Source organism: Stegastes partitus, unplaced genomic scaffold (genome assembly GCF_000690725.1).
Source record: "Stegastes partitus isolate 25-593 unplaced genomic scaffold, Stegastes_partitus-1.0.2 Scaffold33, whole genome shotgun sequence".
NCBI lineage: Eukaryota > Metazoa > Chordata > Actinopteri > Pomacentridae > Stegastes > Stegastes partitus.
The window spans coordinates 1,024,864-1,040,146 of record NW_007577764.1 but is presented as its reverse complement, the minus strand read 5'-3'; the positions used below and the strand labels follow the sequence as shown (position 1 = coordinate 1,040,146).

Genomic DNA, 15,283 nt, shown 5'->3' with positions numbered 1-15,283 from the left:
ACTTATTTTAATGAACTGGGTGAACTCTCAGCTGTTTATTCAGTCAACTCATTTTAAGTCAAATTTGCTCAAGTTAAAGAACTTTTTTTTGTTTTTTTTAGTTCTAATGTGGTTTGAATATATTTTAAGTTCAATTTAATAGAAATGGGCCAAAAATGTATATTTATGTTAGATAAACTCAGTGACCCAGACAGTCGTAAAACCTTTTTTGTTGTTGTTGTCATTAGGATGTAGGACGCAAACCCATCCATCCATCCATTATCTATACACCGCTTAATCCTCACTGGGGTTGTAGGGGGGCTGGAGTCTATCCCAGCCGACTTAGGGTGAAGGCAGGGGACACCCTGGACAGGTTGTCAGTCTATCACAGGGCTACGACGCAAACCCAAACTTTTTTTTTTTGTTACTAATAGAACATCAGTCTGTTAGGGTTTTTTGTTTATTTAAAGATGAAATTCACTACTGCAAGTGATGCAAATTATTGTTTGTTTAAACCCACTGTAATGAGGAAACTATTAAAAACCCATGAGAAATTGTATCTAAAAACATTTGTAATTAGACGTCTTCAGAGTTTTTTTTTTTAATATCAAAGAGGTCTTTTACAGGACAACTGCTCTGCATTCTTGTCATTTACAATTCATTAGGATCTGGCTTGAGATTAAACACACTCCTTGTTTAAATACTTTTTTTTCCCCTTCATGAATCACAGGAGTGAACACTTTTAGAAAAGGCGTCTTCTGTATCGTGACTATTCTAAATGATCCACACATCTGCGTGAAAGTTGAAGAAGCAAAACACACGTAAATTTCAATACCTTTATTCAGCTTGTGGAAGTTGTACAAGAGATGGTGTTCCGTGTACGTGGACGGTACAACTATTTACACAATTCTGGCTAGGTCTTTAATTTGTGTAATTCTGAAATGGTAACATCCAGTCACAACACTATTCAGGTTAAATGGAACATATGGCTTCTGAATAATCTACACAGTGAAGGAACAGAGACAATCGCACACACATTTCAGATCACTTTGAAAAAAAAAATAAAAATAAAAATAAAAACATCCATGATTATCTGCAGTTTTAAACATCAGTGCGCTGTATTAAAAGTTGCATTCAACAGAAGCAACGGTTGCATCTCTAGCACTTGGTCCTTAAGAGATTTTTTTTTTTTTCTTACTGTGGATGTGAAATCAGCAACACAAGCATTGGTGACTAAAACTTCCATGTTACAACATGTGAATAGTTAAAGGAAATAAAAGATTATTCTAATAAAAAGTTTCTTAATTAAAAACTAATTTCTTATGGCAAGAAAACTTATCTTTGATCCTGGTCGTTTCTAGGGTTGGGTATCGCTTGTATTCTAATGATTCTGCTTATTTATTTATTCTGGTTCTTCACTATTCCGATTCTTTGAGGGGCAGATTAGGGTGACTGCACATCACTTTAAGAGCAATAAATTAATAATAGAATTTAGTGCATAATAGAATTTAGTGTATAATAGTAGTGAACAGTCACAGGAGACCTTTCTGGGGCAGATGGACGGCGGTAGATACGCAGTACATCATTTATAAAGCAGTGTGAGTGAAAGCTGTTTAGGAACCATTAAGCAGAATAGAAATGAAACTTTCTTCATGGAGCTGTGACTCGATGCCCAACACTAGTCGTTTCTGCATTGTGTCAAATCTTGTAACAGGTAGCAAAATGCAAAAAAAGACAAAAAGAAAAAATGGTGCTTGTTAAGGCAAAGTATAGAACTCTGCTAAGGGAGGTTCATGGTGGTGTGGGGGACAGATCAAAAAATGTGAATTCAAACGCACTCCTGTCTTTGCTGTCAGAATGGCAGTGGTGTATCTGGATCTAAAAAAAAAAAACGCTTCAGATCCTCTAAAACAGATCTTGTGCTGCTTTACAAGTAACCATTCCCGATCTGAGAAAAAGACTTGACAAACTGTGAGGTCAGTGTAGGAAGCATCTGCATTAACGGAACAGAATCACAAACTAAGCATTCCTCACGTGAACGGTAATGATTTTACAACAAACACACACACTTGGCTAGAACGGCATTTAAACTCATGCAATATTTGCCCCGCGGCCTCAAGCAGAAAGTATTTCACACTATGTTCTCTGGCTGCACAATGTGGAGAAGAATATAGAAGAAAACCAAAACAGGAGGAAATCATTTTTCTTGAAACATTAACACCCAAGCACAGAAAGGTACTTAAAATTGCAGGGTGCACAGTATAATGTGCCACACAACCGCTGAATCCTGGACCGCCATCTGGACGTCCATCTAGAAAAGAATGAAAAAAAAACACAAGTGAGAAGCAATACTTGTGAAAACTTCTCTTTTTTTCCTCTATATGAAATAAATCAAACATGCACAGTTTTGACAGCTTTATTCCCCAGTGGACATTTTTTTTGTACAAACCTCGTTCAGCTTCTAATTAGAGTTTCTTTGCCTCACATTCTTGTCTTTGTGGTTTGCAGTAGAATTGCTCTTCCTGAAACACATTGCACAACATGAGCTCTGTGACAAAATCCACAGTGACGATAAAAGCAGTAAGCTGCAGACTGTACTTACAGAGGAGCAGATCCTGAGTCGTCATCTGAACAGCAGCAAATGATCGGTGAACAAAAAGGGGAAAAACAAAATAGAGTTAGTTAACAGCAGAGTTATCGTCTGAGATTGGTGTAAGAAACACATGCCAACCCCCTTTGCCCACAGATGATGGTAGCAAATGTTATAACATGACAACCTCTGTAAAATGATTGCAATGAAGTTATGACCCAATCCAGCTAAAGATGAACAGAAGCATGCCCACCTGTTGCATTTCTGATGGCTGATATAACACAATCCTTAGAAAAACCATTTATCAAGCAATACCACACACAATCATCTAGAAAAGTTGCCCTTTAAACACTATGCTGCTTTAGCAAATCGATAACATTTTAAAACATTTTCATCTGCACTATGCTGCGTCACCCCGTAGCATCACAGAGGTTCATGCAATACAAGCCAAGGACACCAAAGTAGCACTGCAGTGGCCGTATTAAAAAAAACAGTCAACAACTTTCAATTGGCAGAGCCGACAAACATCCTGGTGGCGGTATTCACACCCGAGCAAGAGCATGTATTCACAAGATAAGGCAGAAAGTAGGCCAACTCTGTGGCCACACGATGAATGAGACAAATGGTATGTGATAGACTGATATCTTAGGAAGAGGGTTGCCTGTCATTTCTCATGCATAAAGTACAAGATGCAGAAAGCATGCAGACAGATCGCTGAAACCTCTTTTCGACCTACTCCATTTCATTTCAAACCATTACGCCCGTTCAGGTGTCTCATTTGACTCTTTCATTGGCTCAAATATAGGATTTTAAGGAGCAAAACAAATGAAGTGAAAAGGAAATAACTCGGAATAAGACTCAGGGCCAGTGAAAGAGTGACCAAATCTTCGAGCACATTCATCTTAGAAGTGGTTACTATGAAAGCAGTTCATTCAGACTCCCATAGCTTTTCTCCACACGGTCATCGCAGCTCAACCACTTCAGTCTGACATGCAGTTTTGTTCACTTACCAAAATGCAAAATCAGCAGCGAACAGAGAAGTAAAAATGTAAATAATAAAATAATAGGTTTCTATCACAGATTGTTTACACAGAGGCGATAGCCGACTCCTGATCTTTACTTATATAAGCGTAAATAATGACAAAATCAAAGACAATGTTGAATGCATGCAGCTCGTCTATACATCTCCCTGAAAAGCCCCAAAGGGATCTCAGTCTCCTGAACTCGTGGCTCAGTAAACTAGGTTTGATGTGGGTTTTTTTTTTCTATTACAAGTTGAATAACTTAAAGGAGGATTCTACACAGAGGACAACAAAAATTTGAGTCGAACATTTGAGTTACTGGTTGAGAAATGGGCAAAATGTATATTGTATATTCATTTTCTGGCAGATAGTTTCACTACTAGTAATAGGAATTGGTCACGTAAAACAGCAAAAAAGTCGGTAAATTTAGTAAATCGCCAACCACTGTGACCAACTGACAAAAGTGGAAACAGCAGCGTAATTTAAAAAAGAAATCTGTGAGCACATTAAATACAGTCTGGGAAGAAGTCCAGCTGATGCCATCAACATTACATTAGTAATGTGAGGTATGATATTCAGAATTAACAGTTTTGTTAATACGTCACAGAAAAATGTAATCCCTTTTTAAACACTTTCAGTGACAAGTTATCAAAGCGGTAACAACTTCAGCCTTTGATATGTGCAAGAGAAAACTGGATTTAAAAAGAAATTGTCCATATTTTACTTGCAAATGTAGTGCCAAGACTGAGGATGCTCAACAAAGTTCAGTGGTTTTTGTAAATTGCTCCGACATCTTCATTGTGTCAACTCTGTACTCTTATGAACTCACAAAGCTAATTTCAGTCTGAACGCGGCCTAAAAGTTGGTCTAACATGTACTGGTACAGGCAACATGGCGTACGTACCGTCGTTGACCTCATCGGGCTTTCTCCTCTTCTCGTAGATGAAGATGATGGTCACGAGGATGATGACCTCAGCCACGATGCCGAGGAAGGGCCAGAGAGCGGCCAAGCGACTGCGGACGCGCAGGTGGATCTTATCGCTGCCTGTGCCGAGTTCGTTGGTTGCAGAGCAGGTGTAGTACCCGATGTCGTTCTCGATGCTCAGGTTGCTAATGGTCAGAGTGGTCTTGTTGGGGGTGCTCTTGATCTCAAATCTTTCACCAGTGCCATTGAGGATAGCCTGAGGGTGAAGTTAACGCAACAATTTAGTGACGCAAAAAACATTTTCTGGTTTCATCTTTACAGTTGGGCAGGCATGATCATTTAACACAATACTAATGTTAACATTGTCTATTTTTTTTTAAGATTATACCTAAAACATCCAATTTCAATAGTTCTTATAGTTTGTTAAAACACCAAACAAAAGGCAAACTGACTGAGGCAGCAGTAGACCTGTAGCTCCAGTGTGCTGAGAGGTAAAACAATGCTGTTGTCAAAACAAGTCTGGACACTTTGGAGAGAACAACATAACTGCTTCAGCTCCTCATCGGAAAAAGTTGCCTGACGGCATGTAAAGCGGTGGAAACATTCTAAATTGACTTGAACTGATACAGATTCTTTTCAGCTGGAATATTTGTATTCTCAGGGGGTTTGTCCTCTCCCTACCTTTTCGCAGGTATCTCTGGCACTGCTGCTGCGTGTTTCTAACCTGCCCAGTGTTTTTTGGTAAACTGTTTGTTTCCTACTGCTCATCTCATGAGGCAGATGGCCAACCACGCTGAGTCTGGTTCTGCCTGAGGCTCCTTCCTGTTACAAGGAGTTGTTTTTTTCCATGGCCAAATGCTCAGTCAATGGAGAAGTGTTGGATTTCTCTCTATGCTATTGCATGACTTGACAATGTAAAGTGCCCTGAGATAAGATATGTTGTGCTTTTGCACTACATAACTAAAACTGAATTAAAATGTTCAATTAACAATCAAAAGCCATCGCCTAATAGACACATACATTACTGTTGCCATCTTCCTCTTTGTACCAGAACCAGTCAGTGGGCAGTGGGTGGCCGTGACCCACACAGACCATCACACCTTTGTCGTTCTCGTTTCCATGCTCAGAGTGCTTGTATGCAACAACATGTGGGAGTGCTGCACAAAGGAGATAAACACATTGAAATTACAATATGAAGGATTGTGAATTAAATAAACTGCCCTGGACAGTCTTATCCTGGAACAAGAGGCAACTCAACGTAATTATAGGCACTCTAATAATGAAAATAATGATGATTGATAACACATGTAATTGAGTCACATGACTTTGTTTTTAAATATTTCTAGAATGTAAAAATTTTGTATCAAGCTAATGTCCAACTATCACATGTGAATGTTCCCTCATCTGCAGGTGACAGAGTTTGTAGAGGTATCTTACAGTTATGGATGTTCAATAGCATCTTTTCTTTAAAAAAAACAAAACAAAAAAACAACAGAGCTCCGACTACTCAGTAGTTTAGCATTCATTTGGGATACATAATCCACTGTAGATGTGGTGACTATTCATTGGTATAAACATCTGGCTCCAACAGTCAAATATAATCTACCTTTATCCACAGACAGCATAATTACTTGTCATAAAAACACAACATTTGCATCCTATGTCAGGTACAACATGGTTTAAACGACCACTGACACTAAACACTACTTTGACGTGAAATATTCATTCACTTACTTTTGACTTCGATTGCCATCTTCACTTCTGGCTCGGTAGCAAACACACATTCATACTTTCCACTGTTACTGTGGGTGATCTTATCCAAACTAGGAAAAGGGAAAAACAATTGAGGATTGTTAATTAAGAGCCGACACAAAACTCCTCAGTAATAGCAATCGGATGTATCGTTTCCCTCTGGACCTTTGCACCGAACACGTAGCAGGTGACTTGTGAACGAAGCTGGAGCCACTTAAATAATGGCGATTAGTTTACCACTTTGCTAATTAGAAACTCCACAATGCAATCCTGTTTATGTTCAATAGGTGGAGGTAAAACTGCTGGTCCACCAAAAAAATATATTTTAAAATACCTCCCCCACCAAAATCACAATCCCACCTTTGTTTGGCACTACTGTCCAGTACAGTCCTGCCTTCTCTCTCTAATGGGGAATTAAGGTCAGCCCAAGTGAGCACACTGCTAGGGGTGCTTATCCCTGCTGCCAAGACTACGGGCAAAGCTGCACGTCTGCACGCTCCATCTCTCTGCTAATCAAGAGCAGTGAATGCCTGAATGGTGCCCCTAGCTCTGCTTCTAATGGAGGCAGCCAGGGAGGGAGGGAGGGAGGGGAGAAAAGGGAGAGAGGGGGAGGGATGGCACACAAGTAAAAGGCAACGTGCAAAGAGAGAACATTAGAGGATAAAGATGGCGATATAGTGTACTAACAGAGCCAGAAATGGGCAGCAGAGTCAGAATAAAGGAAGAGGAGAGAGAAAGTCCACAGCAAGACATGCTAAGCCAACAAAGCTCTCTTATTGGCAGATTAACTGTTAAATGTCTTCTGTGCCAAAGATGCTCAGTCTCCAGTCCATGTAACACCTCAGAGTGAATCTTCTTGTATGGTTCATTCACTCAGTGGTGCCAATGTGTGAACTGCATCGTTGTACATAACGGGCCTCTCAGAAAAAAAAGCAGTGAGGAAGCACACATGTAGCAAATGCATACAACCGCTGAACAAGAGACGTTCTTTGCTGTATGTTGCTAATCATCGACTGTTTGAATCCACGTGATTCAAGTGGCGTCTGGAGACAGTCTCCTACTCCCTAGTGTTCTGAAACTTTAATCTCATCAACTCTTTGTTCTCTGCCAGACCTTCTGATCGCCTTACTTTTGATCATTGTAAAGCACCTACATGAAAACCACCCACTGACTACTAGTCTATTTACATCCTGTCCCCTTGCTGCATTCTGACCATCCCTGAACCCTGCCAATGTTCCAAGTCAGCTTTTGTTCCCAGATCCCCGTTTTGCAGCTGTAAGATGACTGTACACTGTAATACTGATAAAAATAACCCACCATGGCCAACTATGGAACAGGACTGAGTGATTCCTTCGACAGCAGCCTTTGGTAAACAGCACATGCTGTGCCACAATAACCACAGGACATAGCTGCCCATATGGCACACGTATGAATGCAGTTACTTACCGGTGGACTGTGTATGGACTGGCATCAGAGGATACGGAGTCGTCAATCATTTTGCCCTCGAATAGCCAGTGGGAGCCCTTGATGGGAAGGCTGGACTCGGTCAAGTTGCAGCTGAGCACAGCAGAGGTTTGGTTGCTGACCTCTTGAGGGTCGGCAACGATGTTTGGACCTTAACGTAAAAAGAGGTGGGAATACAAATTATTATCTTTTAACAAAGAGGTAAGCTATATTTAAACACTTTTGCAGGTTTGTATGTCAAATCCATTATTACTGGATGTAATTTTGTAGTTTCATTTACATCCTGTTCCAACACTCAACAGCTGTCTTTTGAAAAAAGAATATTTTGACAAAATGACACGTCAAAGGGCATACCATGCACCATGACAACTTTACACTCACTGACGTGCAACACAATTTACAATTACGTAAAAGTGAAGTACAACAAGGGATCACTGCATGAATATCATCATTTCCTAGTTAGTTGTTATACTCTTACTATTGCCTGGAGTAAATACAGGTTAGGACTTTGCTTTTTGCTGAAGCAGTTGCTGAGTGTTGGCTCGTCAGGTAGAAATCTAAATAATACAAACCAGTCTTTAACATGTTCCATCAACTTACAAAGTTTGAGAAGGAAACAAAAAAAATCTGCTTCACAAACTTCACCAAAAACACAATGTGACATGACCACAAGTTCTGTACAAATGTACAGAACTTTCCAAGAAAGGCGGAGAGAGCTCCCCAGAATGGGGAGGTCTGCCACACCAACAGTAGAATGGGAGGAAGAAGAGGAGTTGTACTGGGAAGGTAATATATACAGTAACTACCAAAGGTTGTGGGGAAAAGATCCTTTAATACATGCAGAAGAAGCAACAAAAGGCAGATCAAATTAATTGGCAGTTCCTCTGCCAATCACATGATTAGAGGAAATACTAAAGCATTTTAAGTAAAAAGTTTTGCTTCAATTGAGTGTAGAAACTGACCAATTCTTGTAAACATAATACTGGGCCACAAGGCAGAAAGATGCCCCATGGCTGATCATTTATCTTTAAAAGTGAGTTGCCATCTTCTGTGCCTACAGTTCGGTAGGCTATTAGCCACTGGAATGGTCTACAAGCATCAACAAAAGGGGCATTGTCAGTGTTAGTATTAATTAAGGAAAACGCTAGCAATATAAATATCTACCAAGAAGCAACACTAATCAAGTAATCTGACACCCCTTTTTGTCTTTCTTAGACTCCAATTAGTCAAATTGATTAAATATTATATATTGTTCAAATACAAAAATGTTTCTGCAGGAGCCATTTGCAAATTTCCAACCTTATGACCAGTATTATATGCAAGAACACCTATCATAAGAGTATCTAACCATTGAAACAAAGGAGAAAAAAAAAGGCATCAGATTGAAGACATATTCTGTGTTGGGTAATACAGGATTAGGGAGCAGCCCAGCCATGCTTCATGACCGGGTTCCAATTCTACTACAGGACAACCTTGGAGCTTTTGAGGAAAGAAGAGGGAGACTGTGTACTGGGTGAAGCAGGATGGAGAGGGTACTGGACCGGGAAACACGGCAGTTGGGTCTAACGTGAGCTGAATGCCAAGGACTTCACTAATGAGGAGATAACAGTCGACTGCTTCGACTGGGGTCTCCTCGTGCCTCCTCTGCCACTCACTTTCAATCACAATAATGTTTGCCTGCGAGCGGATCCACTTGATTTTTGGCGTCCTCTTCAGTTCATTGCGGTCAGGGTCGTTGGAAGCTCGGCACTCATACGTGCCCGAGTCGTCGAGGGTGAGGCTAGTGAGGTGAATGGTGCTAGTGGCGTGTGCTATATATGTAGCATTTATTTGCACACGGTCATCCCGTGCTCCATCAAACAGCTGGGTGAAGGTCTCGTTGGGCTCTTCACCCTCTACGAACCACCACTGTACCTCGGGGATGGGGTTCCCTATTACCTCACAGTGCAGCTCTGCACTGTCATCGATCAGCTTCATCTGAGACAAGGGAGACTTGGTAAAACCCGCTGGGCACCATTTACAGTCAGCCCAGCACACAGAGGTTTCAAGAAATTTTGAATGTGGTGGTTTCAAGCAAACAGGGTGATTTCATGGATTGATGAATAAATGCAATGATGGAAAAAGAAAAGACAAGCAAATAGGAAAGAGAAAGAAAAAGACAGTTAATAAAACACAAATGAAATGAGAATATGAACGTAAGCACGTAGAAAAAGCACAGATCAGAGCAGCATTTTCGCCGAATTACTTTGGCTAATGTTTTGATTATTCTTGGTACTCTGACCCATTTAGATAAACATGCTAAATGCAACGTAAAAGGCAGTTAGGGATGACCCGAGCTGGTCTGAGATGTGCAGCACCACACTCAATTTCCGATTTATTATAGTCCTCTAACTAAAACTATTTACTGCACTCTTTCAGAAAAATCCTACCTTGATGAAATTAACAACCTCTTTTTTTTTTTTTTTTTTTTTTTAATTTAAACTGTTTTAGAAAAAGGTGCTGACTCAATAATCTACAGGTTGGGACTGTTAGCTTGATCAAGACATCCCTAAAGGCAGGCATAAGAAAACAAAAAACAAAAAAACAGTGACAACAACAAAACACTAAAAGCATACAATAGCATTCCCATGAAATTAAGACAGTGTGCAATGAGTGAAACAGAACATGAAGAGAAAAGCAGATGAGGTTGAGATGGAAAAAACATTTCACATTAAAAAAAAATCAAATCAAAAATGCATGAAATATGCACAGAGCCTTTTGGGTTAATAGTGTTTGTCTGTTGCGCCAAGTTCAACCAACGGTGGTCGCTGTGTTAAACTACGTCAAGTCCACACAAGCTATTTTATTTAGAAGTATTCTTCCAGTGATTTATTTGTTTTTAAAGCCTGGCCATACTAACTGTTTTCAAAAAAGTGCATATGTACGAAATGGTGACATTTAATACATTAAAATATATATATAAATTATGTAAAACCCTGCTTCTGTGTGTATGAATTACTATATCAGGAGACCTATTTTTTGGCAATGTTAGAAGATGTAAATAAGTTGAGAGTGCACTTGGATCTCAATGTGATCGGATCAACCCGACCACCTTTGGAGGCAGCTTAAGCAGTATGTACAGCATGACCACATTCTTGAAGGGAAAAAAACAATAAACCATCCACCCAGCAAGGTGAAAGGTCACTTGTCCCCACCTCTTAATGCTAACTCAAGAAAAGCTACAGGTGCAGCCCTCTGCTACAGGGGAGTAGCAGTAATGTTAGTTCAGTAAGAGCCCGCTACCGATTCCTGAGATATGGGCCACTTCATATCTGTTGTCAAGGCAGCCAGCCTATGTAAAGTGCACAGTGAGATCAAGTTGTGGACACAATTGAGAAAACAAGAGCACATTTTAATACCCAGTGTGAATGCAAGGCTGACGGATCAGGTGTCACTAATTATTATTAAACTGATCACATGTCAATACAAAGTGTAGCTGCAGATTAACCACTGAATATCCATCATTTGGTGATGGACTGACTTTTGAAAATATTTGTTCTTCTCCAGGTATCCCAGCTTTGGGTGTCCAAAGCAGGCAGAGTAGAGTTGTTTGGCCACTCCACAGGCCAGATCACGACAAGCACGTTCTCCTCCTCTCAGAAACAACACTGAGCTCACACCAAACACAACAAAACCTACTTTGGGCTGAACTAAAAAAAAGAAAAAGAAAAGAAAAACATTCTGATTTCAAACTCAAAGAAACTTTTTGTAAATTCCCTTCAAGACGATGGGTGTGATTTGTGATGGTCATGTTGAGTTTTCACTTTCCATTAAAAATCCCAACAAATTGCAATTAAACATCAAACTGAAGATGCATACATGTGAACATGTCAACAAGATCCCCAGTCTCTATGTGTATATCGTGTAACATTCCCAGCTTAGAATGGCTTCCCCGCCAGCACTAAAGGTCACCTTCATAGCACATGTTGCATGAAAGTTCAAAATTAAATATAGTGTAGGCTCCAGTCCCAGCTCTTGTTAATGTAAACGACATGAATCGTGTCAGCACAATTTACAGCCTTTAACCCTCTGCCCTATTACATGAGAACGTGTTCGTTGTGCTTAGAGCTCTTTCAAAAGATCAAATTTCCTACTGAGTATCTGACATTTACGTGTGGTAAACAGCAAGTGAAATGGCCTGAACAATGCAACTAGGTCAGCCTAAAAAAAAAAATCCAACAGGTTACACAGCAGGTAAGAAAGGTTAGAGAGTTTATGTGAAACAGACATGGCATGAAATTTGTAAGCCACAAAGTCCACACTATGGACATACATGCTTTATCATACTCATAGAAAGTTTGCTCTCGGTTTTCATTCAAACAGCTGGTTAAAAATTAACAAGTCAAGCAGGAATTTACTGAAAAGATCTTTTCAGAGAATGAAATTTGTAATCCACAGGGTGTTTTCAACACTTGTGCAAAAAGTATAAGAACACGGTCACGCTGAACAGGACAGGCTACTACAATGTACCGTGCTTCCCGATAGAAGATGGATGCAAATCGCTTCGGCTCGATGAAAGACGCGACAAACTGGGAAACAATCACACTGATGTTTAAAAAGCCCATTTCAAGCTTTCATGTCAGCCACGTATTATCCAGTCAAGGTCACTGTATGGAAGTAAACAACTGACGGGGGAAGCTCTTGTCTCTTTCAGCCCACATAAACCCATTAGATGTTAAATTATCTAAATCAACTAAGTTTCTATGTCTATATATGTAGCGTGCACCGATCAACAAGCCCACTTTGTTCCATCATTTGACTATGGTAGACTAGCACAGATTCGTCACTGCTATTAAAAGGATGTCAACTCTTACAGATAAAAAAAAAAAAAAACTGCCATCGTCAATGCTACTGCTTAGAGCTGCAGGCTTTCATCATGAAAAGGATAATTTAAGTGAAAGCAGGTTAAGCAGCTGGAGTCTCAAAATGGTGGCCAATAACAAAATGAGTCCGTATTCACCACCATTTGCCAAATTACTTGAACTGAACAACCAGTACCCAATATGTGGGGGGGGGGGGGAAATGGCTCTGTTTGCTTTTAGGAGCCTCTTTTCGCACACAGAGCAGCCTTATCTACCTGTCTGCGTCGTAACCCACTTTCCATGTCATAGTTAAAGCTGGAGAAGAAGCTGAAACTCTAGGGAAATCTAATTTTACCCCTGATCTACTCTACAGTAACTACTACCAAAAGCAGGAAACAACAAGTGGCATTAGAGCTGCTTATGTACGTTTGGATACAGTGCACACAACATTCATAAGCAGTGTGATTACTGGTAGCTACTCTCTGTAAAATCATTGCTAGAATTCAGCTTTTAGGAAACCAAGCAACATAAACTGAAGTCCGTATTTGCATAAGCAGTGCATGTACTTTCCCATGTCTCTTAACGGAAGGGGAAATGACCCAGCTTCGATGTGTGTCGGAAAAAAAAAAACAGGGTGACCAACATTATTGATCAAATATTACTGCAATGTTGAAAGCTGTTGGGCTGCCCTACAGGAATTCGGCACAAGGCTCAAAACATGTTGTACTGTGACTGCTAATATATGCAAAACTGACTGACTCTCCTGATCAGAAAACATTTAGTCAGACCTACAATCACTAGACCAAGCTGATAATGTGACAGTTAAATGCTGTAACACCGGCATGTTAAAGGCTGTAATGACAGACTAGCCAAAGATATACGATTATTTTGCCATTTGGGCGGTTTTGGTAGATATGAACAGGGTAATATAAAACAATCATTAACCTAACGTTAACTACTAATGACAATCAACCATTTTAAATGTTACGCAAGTGTGAGTTCACACAGTGCGTGACTACAATCGCTCCGGGACCACCGTAGGCTGTAAATTAACAGTAGGCATCACGTGCTTCATTACATTTGCTGGCGAAAATTAAAACTGAAAACCGCTCAGGAGGTTCCGAAAAACAAAAAAAAAAATAGTTAATCCCATTTAACTGCCGTCGCGAAACAGTCGGACGGGATTTCTTGGCCGCAAATTAGCAAAAATGTTTCGCTAACAACAATGCTACGCCTAATTCAGCTAGCACTATCGGCAACACGGGCCTCTATCCTTCTTGCTAACCGTCGTTAATGTAGAACAGCAGGTCCAAGACTCGGCACTCGACGTCGAAGAACCATAAAATGTCATAATGCCAACAGCAACAGGACGCCCCGAACAAAACATTATGTTAATGTTCGCAGTGAGGGCAAAGTCTACATCTTCGACCAACATGGCTGACACAAAATTGTTACCTGCGGACGCGTCGGCTCGCCAACAGCTCAGCAGAAGGGCACTGACAGCCCACAGCAACTTCATGGTCGATGCGAGATCGTCGAAATCAACGCAATGGCAGCTCGGCTCGGCCGAATCTTCTCGCTCTTCTTTCCGTGCGGCACTTCCAGCGGGGATGTAGGAGCTCGATGTTCCGACACAGTGCGGTCGGAGCTGCTCGTCCTCTAGTTGCACCACACGCACACGCCCTGATCGGCACGTACGCGTGACGTATTTGTTTAGGGGCGTGGCCACGTCAAACAACTCAGTGTTGTTTTTGAACAGATTTAACACATATATTCCACTTTAAGCCTTTAAAACTCATTCAGTGATCATATTCTTATGTGCTTTGGTAAAACATAAGTTCTCAACAGCTCTACGTAAACAATCAAAGTTTGCTCCCACAAAACTTAAAAACAAAACTGTCTTTACAGCTCCTCCAGATCAATTAGTAAATTATAACACGGTCAATAACATTTTTGACAGCAATAAGAGAAATGTGGGTACATTATCCTCCATGTCATACCTGTACATTTGTATATTCATCATGTCATATCTGTACTTACCCAAATTCATCATGCCTTTTACATGATCTTTATTTTTGTCCTGCTTCTATTATGCTTCATCTATATCTCGCTGCTGTTACTTGTAAATTACCCCAGGTTCAATAACAGTTATCTTATCTTAATCCATCCAGCCATTATCTATACACCGCTTAATCCTCATTAGGGTCGTGGGGGGGCTGGAGCCTATTCCAGTTGATTTAGGGTGAAGGCAGGTTACACCCTGGACAGGTCACCAGTCTATCACAGGGCTACACTTAGAGACAGACAACCAAGCACACTCACATTCACACCTACAGACAATTTAGAATCACCAATTAACCTCAACATGTTTTTGGACTGTGTGGGAGGAAGCTGGAGAACCCAGAGAGAACCCACGTGCCATAACTGCAAGCATTGTTTTTTAATTTTTCTATTCTATCCTTATTTTAGCTCACTTATTTTAGAAATATAAAGTATAAATATATATATAAAGTCATGTATTGTACTTCCATCTTTTGCTTTTCTACTTTTTAGGCACTGCATTTCTTATGTCATTTTGTTTTTTCCTGAGCAATATCTGCCTTTTTTCTTTTTCGTCTCATCTCAATGGAGCGGTTCATTTTATCCAACTCCAACGAAAGTACTACAAGTGTTTTAAATGTGCTTTTAAGATACTAGCGTCATATTTTAT

General features: G+C 40.2%; 1 protein-coding gene across 2 annotated transcripts; it reads right to left on the bottom strand.

Moving 5' to 3' along the window:
• Nucleotides 1-801: 801 nt before the first annotated feature.
• On the bottom strand, nucleotides 802-14,255 carry bsg (basigin). 2 transcript variants are annotated; one of them, XM_008300473.1, is made up of 9 exons: nucleotides 14,029-14,255; nucleotides 9,388-9,738; nucleotides 7,715-7,883; nucleotides 6,251-6,339; nucleotides 5,537-5,673; nucleotides 4,496-4,772; nucleotides 2,582-2,606; nucleotides 2,429-2,501; nucleotides 802-2,290 (listed from the first exon to the last, which is right to left on the bottom strand). In XM_008300473.1, exons 1-8 carry the CDS (start codon nucleotides 14,090-14,092, stop codon nucleotides 2,441-2,443), a joined length of 1,173 nt encoding a protein of 390 aa, XP_008298695.1. In that variant the 5' UTR covers nucleotides 14,093-14,255; the 3' UTR covers nucleotides 802-2,290; nucleotides 2,429-2,440. The 2 variants fall into 2 exon arrangements, with proteins under 2 accessions (XP_008298695.1, XP_008298687.1); XM_008300465.1 differs by lacking the exon at nucleotides 9,388-9,738 and having other exon boundaries at nucleotides 14,029-14,253.
• Nucleotides 14,256-15,283: the final 1,028 nt, after the last annotated feature.

Excerpts from the sequence above, each read along its gene's own strand:
- bsg (XM_008300473.1), bottom strand. The coding sequence starts at position 14,092 with ATGAAGTTGCTGTGGGCTGTCAGTGCCCTTCTGCTGAGCTGTTGGCGA. Across the intron at positions 4,773-5,536 it reads AGGAAGATGGCAACAGTAAT|GCTATCCTCAATGGCACTGG; the intron begins GTATGTGTCTAT and ends CTTCACCCTCAG. Across the intron at positions 2,607-4,495 it reads GCCCGATGAGGTCAACGACG|ATGACGACTCAGGATCTGCT; the intron begins GTACGTACGCCA and ends GCTGCTGTTCAG.